We start from the raw sequence: 15,756 nt of genomic DNA on the forward strand, positions 1-15,756 counted from the left end.
AATTACTAAAATTTTACCAAATCTTGACACTTCTATCTATTGTCAAAACAAAAATACTTCGACATATCAAATCTATCCATTATCATAATCACATGTGACATTTTCATCAAATAAAATTTATAATAATATAAAAAAAATTAAAATTAAAAGTATTCATATATTTTTAGTCAAAATATACAATCAAACTGTCAGCGAACTCATCTTAAAAAACAGTGTAATTTTTGAGGTTGCTTCACGCTTCAGTTTGGACCCTAGTCATAAACTGGGTTAAACTGGGCACTGTGTAATAACAGACTGACAGTAAATCAAACAGCAGTGTCAGTAGCATCCATTTCTTGAAATTTGAATCGTGTTTGGTTTCCTATGTTTGTTGTTTGACGCCATGCCCAAAAATGAACTTGTTGATCATTTTAGTTGTCTCCTTAAAAAATGCATTACCATCCACCAAATCAAACAGCTTCACACCCGTATCTTCTTACTGCTCAGCCAATCTTCCAGTGTTGCTTTTTTGGCAGCTGGACTTGTTTCGGCATATTCGAGTTTCGGGTGTCTTAAGGACGCCCGGAAGGTGTTTGATACAATGCCGCTTAGCTGCATTTCCAATAATACATTGCTGTGGAATTCTATTTTGAGAGCTCATAACAAAAATGAGGGGTTTAGTGACACCCTTGAGCTATTTTTTCGAATGAGAGGTTTTGGCGTATTCGCGGATGGCTTTACTCTTCCGCTAGTCATAAGGGCTTGTGCTGCTTTGGGTGGTGGTAATGTTTGTGAGATGATTCATTCTCATGTTTTTCGACTGGGATTTCAGAATAATCTTCATGTTACTAATGCATTGTTGGGTATGTATGGCAGACTTGGGCGGATGGATGTTGCGACAAAAGTTTTTGACAGGATGCTTGTCAGGACACATGTATCTTGGAATACTGTGGTGTCTGGATTTTCACTTAATTATGATTGTGATGCTGCTTTTAGGATTTTTCGGAGAATGAAGGTTGAGGGATATGAACCTAATCCTGTAACTTGGACGTCTTTGTTATCGAGTCATGCTAGGTGCAGACGTTTTGAAGAAGCGTTGAAATTGTATGGTGAGATGAGAACTGCAGGTGTTGATTGTACTGCAGAAGCACTTGCTTTGACTATATCAGTATGTGCTAATTCTAATGCTCTTCACACAGGTGAGGTGATACATGGATATGTTGTTACAGCTGGTTTTGAGGACTATTCCTTTGTAAAAAACTCTCTTATGAGCATGTATGGGAAACATAGAGCTGTAAGAGACGCTGAATATCTCTTTTCTGAAATACAACAAAAGGATATTGTTACATGGAACACTTTGATATCATGCTACGCTGAAAGTGGTTTATGTGATGAAGCTTATTCTATCTTTCTAGAGCTGAAAAAATTGGATGTCTATCCGATGGTGAGGCCTAATGTAATAAGTTGGAGCGCTGTTATTGATGGATTTGCTTCCAGTGGGCGTTTTAAGGAATCTTTAGAACTCTTTCGTGAAATGCAGCATTCTGGAATCTTTTCCAACTCTGTGTCATTTTGTAGCATTTTATCGGCTTGTGCAGAACTATCAGCACTCATCCTTGGTAGGGAGATCCATGGCCATGTGATCAAAGGCTCACTGGATAGTAATGTCCTTGTGGGAAATGCACTGGTATGTATGTATACGAAATGTGGTAGTGTTAGGGAAGGGAATTTTGTCTTTGAGAAAATAATTGGTAAGGATACTATTTCATGGAACACAATGATTGCCGGGTATGGTATGCATGGACTTGGCGAGAAAGCTCTAGGAACATTTAGTCAGATGATTGAGTCTGGATATGAGCCAGATGGCATTACCTTTGTGGCTTGTCTTTCATCATGTAGCCATGCAGGGCTTGTTAGTACTGGACGCAAGCTTTTCGATGAGATGAAAAGGGAATTCAAATTTGAACCCCAGTTGGAGCATTATTCTTGCATGGTTGACCTTCTTGGTCGTGCTGGGTTGCTCAAAGAAGCGTATGACATGGTAAAAAGTATGCCAATGGAACCAAATGTTTGTGTATTGGGGGCCCTTCTAAACTCTTGTAGGATGTATAAAAATACAGATGTAGCACAAGACATTGCCTCGCTTATGTGCAGCCACAGCTCTGCAGTGACTGGAAGCTACATGTTGCTCTCAAATATATATGCTGCAAGTGGCAGATGGGAGGATTCTGCAAAGATGAGAATCTCAGCAAGGACAAAGGGGTTGAAAAAGGTTGCTGGCTCGAGTTGGATTGAGGTGAAGAAGAAAGTTTCAGTGTTCTCATGCGGAAAAGCTGTGGAGACGGGGATGGATGAACTTTGCGGTATACTTCAAATTTTGAGTTTACAAATGGAGGAAAAGGCATCTGAATATTATTTTTGACTCTCGAGATACAGGTAAATAAATTTCATTGCAGGTTTCATAACAATAAAAGAAATATGCTTCAGAATTGAAAAATAATGAACTGATAGGACTTCAATATTTTCGGAATCATTAAAGTATTTATTATTATATACAATGAAATTAAATGGATAAATAGAATAAAATAATATGGTAGACTGAGTTGTAATAAGTTGTTTAATTGAGCGACTAATGTTTTGTTTTGTTGTAAATGAACTAGGTTTCGATTACTGCTATGAGGTTGTGCTTTCGATATTGCGGTACATTGTGAAACTGTTCAACTTACTTATTCATTTGCATCTGCTGAACGAGTGTGTATGGGAAAGGAGGTGAGTATAGAATATAGATGTGGTAAATTATAGCAGTGATGTTGGAATTGAGAATGGGAATGGTTTGAGGATTGAACCGAAGCGCGACCATCAGTGTTTAGATGATGAGACTGAAGGAATGCCATGCCCGAAAGAACAGGCCACAGAAGGTTTAAAAGATGGTAAGGAATCGGAGGATTCGAAAGAACAGCCTAAGAAAGTGTCTGATGAAATGTGCTCGGAAGTTTCAGACATGCTTCGAGTATTCATACCCCAAGTAGTCAAAAGATAGAGGAAACAGTGAGTGATAACCTAGGTTAAACTGCTGCGAGTGATAATCATTGTGAAACTACTCCGGTGTTAGTGATGGGCGATACTACTGCTAGCTATAAACCAGGTGAAACTATTGCGAGTGATAATCAGGTGAAGCTAGTTCCAAGTGTTCTGGAATTTTAGTACTGAGAAGGAGAGCTCCGGAAATTTAGTACTGAGGAGAGCTTGAGCGAAGAGGAACATGGTCGCAATGGGATCGAAGAAAAGTTGTAATTCTCGATTTGCGATTGAAAATCAGAATCATGCAAGCATCATTCATTGGTATTAGAAAAATAACATTAAAATTCAGCAAAAAAAGCAAAGACTGTAATAATCAGATATTTGCTGCTCCAGCTAGGCAGTCTGTTATTAGTAGTTGTGTTGACGGATATAACAAATTGATTAACTCGAGTTCTTCCTAGGAAATGGAATGCAAAACACAGAACAACATATATTCTGGTAGTTCCCTGGTAATCGTAGACAAACTCTTATAAACTGGAGTTTTGGAAGGAGCTAGGGGGGTGAAGTATGTGTCTACATCTGGGAATTTAAGTATACAAAATTTAACATGATCCAGTTAAGCTCTACTAATCTTAAGAGTACATTTAGGTTTATGTATTCTTATTATCTTCAGTACCCAAGTTAGTGACGACTGAAAAAGAATATCTCTTGCTTCCTTTTTTCTGTAGAGAGAGCTTTCTGGAATTATCAAAGATTGGGGATATCTTTGTGGCTTCTTGACTTGCATTTACTCCAAAGTAAGTTTATCATTATTTTTTGTATTGTATAACAAGATTTCTCAATTAAATGTGGGCTATACTTCTATATGCAGGTGTTGAGTGCTCATGCGTGTGAGATGCATGCTGGTAGCAGAGTTGCATGCTGGTAGCAGAAGTAGACACCCCAAAAATCAGATTTTTCTTAGAAAGACAATCCTATTTAAAAAATAATACAAGAACTGGGGACTGCTCCAGTGGACAGGACTGCTCCAGTGGACATGCTAGAAGAAGTTAAATAACTGTAGCTGCTTTGGTCTGGTGAAGCTGATGCCTAACATATACATATAAATATGTGTGTTTTCTTCTGCTTTTTGATGATCCATAGATGGGAATAGTAATGTTAATTGTTGCATTTAAATAGTCATTAATGCTTTATTGAAGCAATTTACGAGCCTAACTTACCAGAAGACATGAGGGTAGTCACAGTGGAGAGGTGACTGTAGAATTAATTGTTCAAATCTTGTTCAGCCTCTGTTTTTTTTTGGTTCTATGCAGCATCGCTCCACCAAAAAATTGATTTGCCTAAAGCAGATGACAGTTGCTACAACAAGTTCTGTGCGTGCATAACTTTAATACAAGGTATTCTTATATCCACGCATCCTTGTGCTCGTAAATTTTAGAATTGTTGAAGGGGAGCCCAATTGTGCATAAGATTTTCTTGGAGACATGTAGATGTATATACAGTGTGTAGTATGTATATGTGTGTGTGTTTGTGTGTGTGTGTGTGTGTGAGACTGCAAATTTGTATTAAATAAAAAAGTAATGAGGTGTCAGTAACTCTCGTGATTTAATAGGTATGCCCCTGCTTGCATTTGTTTTTACCACTTTTTGTGAGTGTGTATGTTGTGTTGTTTCTGTCTACTAGTCAAACTGATAAAATCGCTTCCATTCCACCTCTAATTTGAATTTGAGCCACATCAGAGAAGGAAGTAGATGCTGTTAGGAAAGTGACTGCAGTCTTAACATTGGACATATTTGTGCTGTGTTCACCATTTTCCCCAGAGATGTTGTTTAGTAATGGTTGGTTTTTGTGTTGCTTTATATCATGCTTCTAGTTTTCAGGTTTTAGCTCCTAGTTTTGTTAATTTCTGCAAATTTCGTTACCCCGTATGACATTGTGTTACAGGACAGTGCACTGTGTCAGAATTTCTTTACTACTTAATTGATGTAGTGAGCGACGCTTAAGTGCAGTATGTGTGCCTCATTTATGCTATTGTAGTGCTTTTATAAACTTCCAGCAAGGCTTGATGGTCATTCTGATATACTAGAATATGTGGTTTAAATCAAAGTTCTTTCTGTTCCGTCGACAAGTATTTGAATCCGTTGTAGTATCTGCACCGTAAGTATCAAGTGATGTGGCTCGTGATATATTCTGATGGAAGTATTATTAATCCAATTGCAGGGGAGATGTTTGAACTAGGAGGATTTGGCTGGGAGCTCTGTTCTTGTTTACTAGAATTTGTTCGAGAGCTGTTTGGAAATACTATATTTTTGGATAATTTTAATAACACACTGCCAATTAATATGATTAAGGTATACAATTGTTGCATAGCAAAATAATAATAATAATCTGGAAACAACACATGATACACGTAAAACAGGATTTTTTTATTTGTTTTTGTTATTTTGCCACCCCACGCAGAATTAAACCCAAGGATTCGTGGGGCCGTTTAACGAACTGCTTATAAGTTAGAGTTGAAAAATAAATTTTAATTTGTGTGGGGTGATAAAATTTTTGATAATTGCAACTTTTAAGTGTAAAAGTTATTATATTATAAATAAGTTTTTAAAATGATCTTTGTATATTTTGTAAGTCAAATTTTGAAAACAAAAATAATTCATTAAAAAAATTAGGTTTTATGACTTTTCAGATTTTAATTTATAAATCAAAAGTTATTTTGCTGAAATGTACACATTATATATATTGCCTATTGGCCAGATTATTAGCCATTTTCCGTTCAAGTTACTAGAAAACTTCCTCTTTTTCCTCTTATCGAAGATTGCACCTATTTCTGTCAGTAAAACTCTTCACCTGAATTTCGACAAGATTATCTAAAAAAAGGTTGGTTTTTTCACCTGAACATATTCTCGACAGAAAAAAAAAAAAACTTAAGAAACTATCCCCAAATCCAATCCATAACCTAAACAACAATACGATGCTCTAGTTCTTAATTAGGTTGCTTCATTTTGGGCCCTTGTCATAAACTGGGTTATGTCATATGTGGGCAACTGGGGATTGTGAAGAGTAACAGATTAACAGTTCAAACTACACTTCACTGCTTCATTCTCAACACTCAGACATAACTCGCAACTTAACACCAACCTAAAACCCTAGTAAAATATTTGTAGTAACACCTAATCAGCTCTGTATCTCTCCAAAATGTCTCTCTTCACTCCTCAGAACTACCACGTCTCGTTCAATTTCTCACAACTTAATCGCTGTAAGGTGGGTTCTTTGATTAACCCTTTATTCTCATTCTTGATTTGTTACCCGTTTTGTTAAAATCTTGATTGAGCTGATAAATTTTGATTGTTATGCAGAATTGTAATTCTTTTGGTGCTCCCAGAAGTAATACTAATTTTAAGGTGTTTGCTGTTGCCATGACTGAGAATGAAGCTGCTCCAAATTCTGTGCCTCCAGCACCAATTCTTCTGCCTCAAGGTCCATGGAAACAGGTTGTTTTAGATTGACACCTTGTAAAGTTTGTAACTTTTTGTGTTTGAAGTGGTTATTATGTTGTTTCGAAATGAAATGGGGATGGGTTATGTATATTGATGGGGGAATTGTGGCAATTGACTTATTTTGTTTGTAAAGATTCCGGGTGGTATTACTGCTGCCAAGGGGTTTAAAGCAGCAGGGATGTATGGAGGATTACGTGCCAAAGGAGAGAAACCTGATCTTGCGTTACTCGCTTGTGATGTTGATGCTACCGCTGCAGGTTAGCTAAATGTTGTTTCGTTGTTTTATATGGGGTTCAACATTCTAATTATCTTTCAAACTTGAATATCCATGCTTGCTTCTGAGTTATATATACCACTTATTTTGCACAGAAACTTTAATAAGAATCGGGTTTGTAAGGAATTGCATTTAGGCACTCTTATTTGGATACTGCTTCCTATTATCTTTCCAGGTGCATTTACTAAAAATGTGGTTGCGGCGGCTCCTGTTGTATATTGCAAGAGTTTATTAGAGGATTCGACAACGGTATGCATGTTGGCTTCATGACTCATAGTCAATTTTATTTTCTTTAACATTGCTCACTACAATCAACGCGTGACACATGTTCAGTATCTTTTAAACTTTATTTTAGAGTAATGCATGTCCATAGAATGGTTGGAGACCTTTAAAGGGTCGATTGTATCGGATTTCTACATGCGAACACAAGAGTCAAGTTCTTGTAGGTTGTATGATCGATAAATAGTACATAGTCTTTCATGTTATTTTTTGACATAAGAAATGAGTGCTGCATGCTTATATAATAAGTCTTGTGGCTTTCAGTTCTGACCACTACCTTTCCTTGTATTCTTTTATCAAGAACCGTCTGAGGAGCTGGATTATAATCACACTGTCTCTCCCTCTCATATTTTTTTCCCCCTTTCATTCTACAATGATCTCATCTCATGTTTTCCTCTTCAACCACTGAAATCACAATATAATTCAAACCTTTTCTAAATTAATCATCAAGTTCACTGTGAAAACATTATTTAACATTGGTACTTACGGTCGTACACCAAAATCTGGAGACATTTTTTTTATTTAAATGATTTTAGTCTTCTGATGATGTAACTCTCTACCTCAGGCCCGTGCTGTGTTGATAAATGCTGGTCAAGCAAATGCGGCTACTGTAAGTTGTCTTATTGTTGTAGTCGTAGATCTTCATTTTCTTTATATATTACTAAATGTCGGCTGAAGAAATGTTCCCAAAGAATGTCTTCAAGTGCTTAATTTTCAGTTGTCCTGGTGTAGATATTGATTGCCATAACATATTGCATATCTCTTCAATGTGCCATATACGAGCTACAGTATATCTGTAAAATTCCGTAACTTGTCTCTATCACAGTGATAGAGAACAGATGCCTTGACTAAGAGGTTGAAATTGGTTTCCAGGGGGATGCAGGCTACCAAGATGTAATAGAATGTTCTAATGCCCTTGCTAAGGTATGTGATTTTTGGCACGCCTGTGACACATTTTCGACCCTGGCTAGTCACTAGTCAGTCTAACAGGTGTTGTCGCTTCATTTTCTTGTATAGTTTTCAGACTGATGCTCCATTATTGCAGCTCCTTCAAGTAGATCCAGGGAAGGTTTTAATTGAATCAACTGGTGTAATAGGTCAAAGAATTAAAAAGGTAACAACTAAACTTGGAGGCTGTTTACATTTTTTTACTGTATCTGATATGGCACCTGGAATTTCAAGAGAGTGTGCTGGAGAGTTCAGGTGTGAGAGATCTTATTTACACTATTGTCTTCTACATAACTAGTCGTCATTAATTCCTATTTTTTGTCTTACACGCAGGAAGCCCTTCTCAACTCACTTCCAAAACTAGTCGATTTGCTCTCCTCAAGTGCTGAAGGGTACACTTTTTCACTTGATATCATGCTGCAAATTCTTTTACAGAGCACTGACTATATATGCTGGATCTATTAATATTAAAAATATTTGCTAATTAATTTAGTTCTGTATGTTTTTTTAGATAAAGCTTCATTTTATCAATTGTCATATTCTATCTAAAACAAAGGTCCATATTTGTAACAGGGCAGATTTGGCTGCTGTTGCGATAACAACCACCGACCTTGTGAGCAAGAGTGTGGCTATAGAATCCGAGGTTTCCACATTGCATAACCAGTTTATAAACAAATTTTCCCTGTTGGTCAAAAATAATGTCATATAGTTTCCGTACAAATGAATAAATGTGATCAAATCTTGCAAGTTGCCCTAATCTCTCATCATTTAGCATTATCATGATTTATTAAACTATCAATTAATTCTCATGTTGCCATTTACAATCCCTGTTTTCAGTATATACCTTGCAACATTTAGCAAGCGACAAAAATATAATATTGGTAGCTTCTTATAAATTATTTTTGGTTATTCATTGATTTCAAAATTCACAGTACGAAATTAGCATCATCCTACGATATGTTACATTGGTATATCCTTATAATTCTTTTGGTTATACATTGATATCACATTTCACAGTATAAAGTTAGCATAATCCTATGATTTGTCTCATGTTAGGCAGATTATTTATTTGTCAAAGTTTCTACTATCTAGTTGTCTAAATTTTTTATAATGCAAGCTTTGCTCAGGTTGGAGGAACCCAAATTAGAATCGGTGGAATGGCAAAAGGTTCTGGGATGATTCATCCCAATATGGCTACAATGCTCGGTGTAATGTTTTTATATGAATTATTGTTACAGCTACTAAGTTCATGCTCTTGTTCCATTTTTTTAATAAATTCTAATCATCCAGGTTATAACAACTGATGCCCTCGTTGCAAGTGATGTTTGGAGAAAGATGGTAAAAGTTTCGGTGAATCGAAGTTTTAATCAAATTACTGTAAGTACCATTATTCAGTTGTTTTAGTTGAACTATATCCTTTCTATTGTTTGATCTGATATGTATTTCCTTTCTATTATTTGATATCTTTGCCTTACTTCATTGATTTCATTCTAGCCATAACCTCAAACTAGATGAGCTGCAATTAACAATAATACCAAATATTTAATAAAAACTCAATCTGATGTAACAATGACAAAGTTCCTGTAATTTGATTTCATGCTCGTCTTTAGTAGATTTTTTTCCTTTATTAATTAGTATGAATATAATAATATAATTTACACTTGTATACCGCAAAGAAGAAGAAATGCCATATTAAATATTTTCTATATTTAATATTTATTTAAACATAAAAAATTTAATGCCCGTCTTAAAAGACGGGACGGGATCCCTTTGACTCAGATAATAAAAAATATCTGAAATTTAATAATGACACTGGTGTTTACACATAGGACAGGCTCCCCGTGATTAAAATTCAGAAATTTTGAATGCTATTAACCTGAACTAGGTTATCTGAAAGTGTAGACACTCTAGTATTTTCCATCTTGCTGGATGTCATATGTGGTTATCTGGAATTAATCGTTTAATAAAAACTCAATCTGATGTAACAATGACAAAGTTCCTGTAATTTGATTTCATGCTCGTCTTTAGTAGATTTTTTTCCTTTATTAATTAGTATGAATATAATAATATAATTTACACTTGTATACCGCAAAGAAGAAGAAATGCCATATTAAATATTTTCTATATTTAATATTTATTTAAACATAAAAAATTTAATGCCCGTCTTAAAAGACGGGACGGGATCCCTTTGACTCAGATAATAAAAAATATCTGAAATTTAATAATGACACTGGTGTTTACACATAGGACAGGCTCCCCGTGATTAAAATTCAGAAATTTTGAATGCTATTAACCTGAACTAGGTTATCTGAAAGTGTAGACACTCTAGTATTTTCCATCTTGCTGGATGTCATATGTGGTTATCTGGAATTAATCGTTTAATAAAAACTCAATCTGATGTAACAATGACAAAGTTCCTGTAATTTGATTTCATGCTCGTCTTTAGTAGATTTTTTTCCTTTATTAATTAGTATGAATATAATAATATAATTTACACTTGTATACCGCAAAGAAGAAGAAATGCCATATTAAATATTTTCTATATTTAATATTTATTTAAACATAAAAAATTTAATGCCCGTCTTAAAAGACGGGACGGGATCCCTTTGACTCAGATAATAAAAAATATCTGAAATTTAATAATGACACTGGTGTTTACACATAGGACAGGCTCCCCGTGATTAAAATTCAGAAATTTTGAATGCTATTAACCTGAACTAGGTTATCTGAAAGTGTAGACACTCTAGTATTTTCCATCTTGCTGGATGTCATATGTGGTTATCTGGAATTAATCGTTTAATAAAAACTCAATCTGATGTAACAATGACAAAGTTCCTGTAATTTGATTTCATGCTCGTCTTTAGTAGATTTTTTTCCTTTATTAATTAGTATGAATATAATAATATAATTTACACTTGTATACCGCAAAGAAGAAGAAATGCCATATTAAATATTTTCTATATTTAATATTTATTTAAACATAAAAAATTTAATGCCCGTCTTAAAAGACGGGACGGGATCCCTTTGACTCAGATAATAAAAAATATCTGAAATTTAATAATGACACTGGTGTTTACACATAGGACAGGCTCCCCGTGATTAAAATTCAGAAATTTTGAATGCTATTAACCTGAACTAGGTTATCTGAAAGTGTAGACACTCTAGTATTTTCCATCTTGCTGGATGTCATATGTGGTTATCTGGAATTAATCGTTTAATAAAAACTCAATCTGATGTAACAATGACAAAGTTCCTGTAATTTGATTTCATGCTCGTCTTTAGTAGATTTTTTTCCTTTATTAATTAGTATGAATATAATAATATAATTTACACTTGTATACCGCAAAGAAGAAGAAATGCCATATTAAATATTTTCTATATTTAATATTTATTTAAACATAAAAAATTTAATGCCCGTCTTAAAAGACGGGACGGGATCCCTTTGACTCAGATAATAAAAAATATCTGAAATTTAATAATGACACTGGTGTTTACACATAGGACAGGCTCCCCGTGATTAAAATTCAGAAATTTTGAATGCTATTAACCTGAACTAGGTTATCTGAAAGTGTAGACACTCTAGTATTTTCCATCTTGCTGGATGTCATATGTGGTTATCTGGAATTAATCGTTTAATAAAAACTCAATCTGATGTAACAATGACAAAGTTCCTGTAATTTGATTTCATGCTCGTCTTTAGTAGATTTTTTTCCTTTATTAATTAGTATGAATATAATAATATAATTTACACTTGTATACCGCAAAGAAGAAGAAATGCCATATTAAATATTTTCTATATTTAATATTTATTTAAACATAAAAAATTTAATGCCCGTCTTAAAAGACGGGACGGGATCCCTTTGACTCAGATAATAAAAAATATCTGAAATTTAATAATGACACTGGTGTTTACACATAGGACAGGCTCCCCGTGATTAAAATTCAGAAATTTTGAATGCTATTAACCTGAACTAGGTTATCTGAAAGTGTAGACACTCTAGTATTTTCCATCTTGCTGGATGTCATATGTGGTTATCTGGAATTAATCGTTTATTTAGATAATGCCATCCCCCCCCCCCCCCCCCCCCCCCCAACAAAATTGGGTAAAAAATAAGTAAATTCTGATCAGGCATCATTTGTTGCAGGTTGATGGAGATACCAGCACCAATGATGCTGTTATCGCATTGGCTAGTGGATTATCTGGATCAAATCCCATTTCTTCAATAAATAGTGCTGAGGCAAGACAATTACAACTGTGCCTCGATGCGGTATGTCTTGTTGCCTTGAAGTTTGTATTCATATCTTCATTCTGCTGTCCAAAAGATATTAGGAATGTTGATGTAATTTGACTTGTCGAACACTATAACACTATATCTTTTGGTCTGTTGACAACTCTATATGCATTCTTGGTTCTAATTGGGTGCCAAACATTAGCCGATGTTAATTATGTGGAAAGTGCTTTATTTCTTTCAATTCCAACCACTGTATTGTAAAATTTCATTTTAGATGTTTAGCTGATTTTCTCTGTAAAGTTACTCCTGAGTTTGTGCATAAAATTCTGTTTTTTGAGGCTTTGCATGCATTGGATATGGACCATCAATATAGATAAGTACATAGCTTGATGATGACATGTTTATATTATCAGGTAATGCAGGGTCTTGCAAAATCAATAGCATGGGATGGAGAAGGAGCCACATGCCTGATTGAGGTTTGTCTATATCTTAATACTTGGTTGAGCTTAAGGTATTGTATGTCAACCCAAGTAAGCAATAAATCAGAACTAGTGCAAGTGTGGTCAAGTCTAAGTTGGGTACAGTCTTTAACTGATAATCAGTACTTGTGAGTTGACTGTGAGAACAAGAAAGTTATACAAGACTGTGACCAAACTCAGAAGGCATAAACTATTGTGCTCGCACATATACATGTAATTTTGACCTGCATCATAATGTACTGTCCAGAACAGTGCATTATAATTTAGGGGTCACATGTATAGAAGCACAGACAACTGACAAGTAACAGCTAAAACAGCGTTTAATATGTTAAAGATGTTCTAATAACATCTTTATCATATTAAATTATCCTTCAACCATTCCGAAATATACAGCGTTTCTTATTTTTATCACGTAACTAGCTGTCCGATTTCTATCTTTGTGATCTTTTCGTTACTGACATTGTTTTATTCACTATTATTTAAATTTCAGTTGCAAAAATATACAGTTAAACATATATATTGCATGTGGGTATTCATTTAGGTTATAATCACCTGTGCAGGTAACAGTAGTTGGCGCAGCTAATGAGGTTGAAGCAGGTTTGGTTGCACGTTCAGTGGCATCCTCCTCGCTTACCAAGGTATGACAAACAACATATATTAGGTATTTGAAGCTGATTGAGCCTTTGCTTTTTTTTACTTTCTGCTAAATAATTGAGCCGTAGCTTATTTAACACTGTTGTCTAATAGATTATTTTATCAGGCTGCTGTGTATGGTAGGGATCCAAACTGGGGGCGCATCGCTTGTGCCGCTGGCTATGCTGGAGTACCTTTTAACCCTAACACTCTACAAATATCACTTGGAAATATTCTGCTTATGGAACGTGGACAACCAATTCTGTTTGATCGGTAATAAATTAAAATCAGAGCATATCTTATTTTATTTTTCAAATAAACTCCTTTACAACTCTTGCGAGAGCTGTAGAAGTCTCTAGTGGTATATCTTTTCCTGGTCTATGTCCTCTTGTAGTCTAGTTTGTCGCATTTCTCAGTTTATCGTATCATTTCTCTTACTCGAATCATTGTTTCCTTTTTACAGCATATTTTGGAATCAATCATTTTCTCTTATCCACAAACATAAAGAGAAGTCGACGTAGAAATCAATGTTACCAATATATGTGTAAACTGTAATACAAAATAGAGGATAGAAGTTCGAATTAGGTAGAGCTTGAGCACTAACACTTTTAAGTGATGCATTCTGGTCTATTAGGCTCCAGCCTTATGCACGTGACTTAGAGTCGAGACTTGTATGTTGAGATTCACCTTCTAATACAAAGCACACACACACAATATATATAACACGGAAAACCCATGTCCCAACTTGTATTATTGATCAAAACCGTTATCAATAATACAATCAATCAAAATAGGATGCTCAAGCAACCCTCACAAGAGATACCTAAGTTTGCATCTTAAACATACCTATCAGACAGTATGACTATAGCCATCACAAACTTAACCACCAAGAATTACCATACTTACTGTACAAGCCTTAACATTCTTGATACCTAGTTACCTAACTTTGTAACCTAGATAATTAGATATACGTATACCTATTCTAATAATTGCCTAAACATACAATTATTACCCATATATGTCTAGGCTCTTACTTACATATTCGGTTGATACCCAACGTTGTATATATCCTCTTCTCGACTCATGATATGATTGGCTGCTTGTATCGAGTTTTATCTTAACATCCCATGATATTATATCTTTGCATCCCCTAAAAATTTTAAATTTTTTCAGGGCTGCTGCTAGTGACTATCTCAGGAGAGCTGGTGAGGTCCATGGTACAGTTAAGATTCAAATATCCATTGGTAAGTTTGTATCTTGGCAATTGCATTATTGTCAGTGTAGATAGATGTGGCTGCATTAGAAGTACAGAGTTCATATTTTTTGTTGGTAATTTATCAAAATTAGTTTTTATCTCATCTCATTATTGGAAGACTGAAGAAAATGTATATATTTTGTCCTTGAAAAATTCTGATGCTCCTTTCTGTTCGGTATGTTTAATCTTTTCAGTTTGGTATGTCTAATCAGAGTTAGAATTAAATAATAACTATTTCTGATTGTTCTCTGTAATAAAAAGAGAGCAAGTTAAAAGTTTGTTACCACATTCTAAGATCTAGCTACTATGTGCTGCTATAAATGCTGGAAATATGCAACAACTCATGTTTATATCCCACAGCTCGTGGTCAGGTAGTAAGAGTGAAGTAGCTAACAAACTTTACTGTTTCCCTACAGGTGATGGACCAGGAAGCAGTTTGGCGTGGGGCTGTGATTTGAGTTATGATTATGTAAAGATAAACGCCGAGTACACAACATAGGAGTGTATTAGATTTTTTCTCACTTTCTTCAGCATTTGGCCTAGGACACAATAGAGGAGAATATGCAGTTAGCTTTTATACTTCTTTGTTGGGTAGACATATATTTGAAGTTTGAACCTTGTTTCAATTATAAAATTTGGAGAAAAAAAATAACACGTAAAGCAATTTGTATTGGTTGGAACCTGAATGATTAAACGAGTCATGCAATGAGTAAATTTACTTCTGTTTTTCTTAGCTACTCCGAATTATGTTCCGTTTTCTGTTTATCGTCGACTTATTTATAATTTTCCTCCTTTCTGATCAAGTCCTAAATGTGATATTTTATAACTTTTAATGATTCATAACTTCAGAATACATCTTTGGTTGGGTTTTAGTTTCTTTAATTTCAGTGTGCAGATAGTTTAGTTAAGATAATTTGATGAGTATCAACTTATGCAGAAGTTATTTAAACAGGGTATGTTTTAATATAATGATCTGTGACTCATACGTAATGGGTTTGTTTCTAATATAATTATGTATGACTTGAGAGGCAACAGACATGTTCAGTTCCTAAAAGCTTCAGAGAAATGACAATTTATCGAGGGCATTACGATCCTGTCGCCCATAACATGCAACGATTAATTGCGAGTTGCAAGTTACCACACTGCTACAACTTTC

The 15,756-nt window shown here is 34.8% G+C and overlaps 2 protein-coding genes across 9 annotated transcripts; both read left to right on the forward strand.

Moving 5' to 3' along the window:
* The first annotated feature begins 177 nt into the window (after positions 1-177).
* On the forward strand, positions 178-5,299 carry LOC108210989 (putative pentatricopeptide repeat-containing protein At1g17630). 7 transcript variants are annotated; one of them, XM_064090556.1, is made up of 5 exons: positions 178-2,415; positions 2,640-3,797; positions 3,872-4,110; positions 4,314-4,397; positions 5,221-5,299. In XM_064090556.1, exon 1 carries the CDS (start codon positions 383-385, stop codon positions 2,399-2,401), a length of 2,019 nt encoding a protein of 672 aa, XP_063946626.1. In that variant the 5' UTR covers positions 178-382; the 3' UTR covers positions 2,402-2,415; positions 2,640-3,797; positions 3,872-4,110; positions 4,314-4,397; positions 5,221-5,299. The 7 variants fall into 7 exon arrangements, with proteins under 7 accessions (XP_063946626.1, XP_063946625.1, XP_017237949.1 ...); XM_064090555.1 differs by having other exon boundaries at positions 3,872-4,397; XM_017382460.2 differs by having other exon boundaries at positions 2,640-3,615; positions 3,729-3,797; positions 3,872-5,299.
* A 598-nt stretch (positions 5,300-5,897) lies between these two features.
* Positions 5,898-15,337, forward strand: LOC108210510 (arginine biosynthesis bifunctional protein ArgJ, chloroplastic). Of its 2 annotated transcripts, none has more exons than XM_064090558.1 (17): positions 5,898-6,259; positions 6,360-6,494; positions 6,634-6,757; positions 6,950-7,023; positions 7,619-7,663; positions 7,927-7,977; positions 8,099-8,167; positions 8,335-8,393; positions 8,575-8,644; positions 9,129-9,209; positions 9,292-9,378; positions 12,147-12,269; positions 12,647-12,709; positions 13,273-13,350; positions 13,473-13,618; positions 14,519-14,589; positions 15,017-15,337. In XM_064090558.1, exons 2-17 carry the CDS (start codon positions 6,420-6,422, stop codon positions 15,097-15,099), a joined length of 1,299 nt encoding a protein of 432 aa, XP_063946628.1. In that variant the 5' UTR covers positions 5,898-6,259; positions 6,360-6,419; the 3' UTR covers positions 15,100-15,337. The 2 variants fall into 2 exon arrangements, with proteins under 2 accessions (XP_063946628.1, XP_017237322.1); XM_017381833.2 differs by having other exon boundaries at positions 5,902-6,264.
* Positions 15,338-15,756: the final 419 nt, after the last annotated feature.

This window comes from Daucus carota, chromosome 3 (assembly GCF_001625215.2).
Source record: "Daucus carota subsp. sativus chromosome 3, DH1 v3.0, whole genome shotgun sequence".
NCBI lineage: Eukaryota > Viridiplantae > Streptophyta > Magnoliopsida > Apiales > Apiaceae > Daucus > Daucus carota.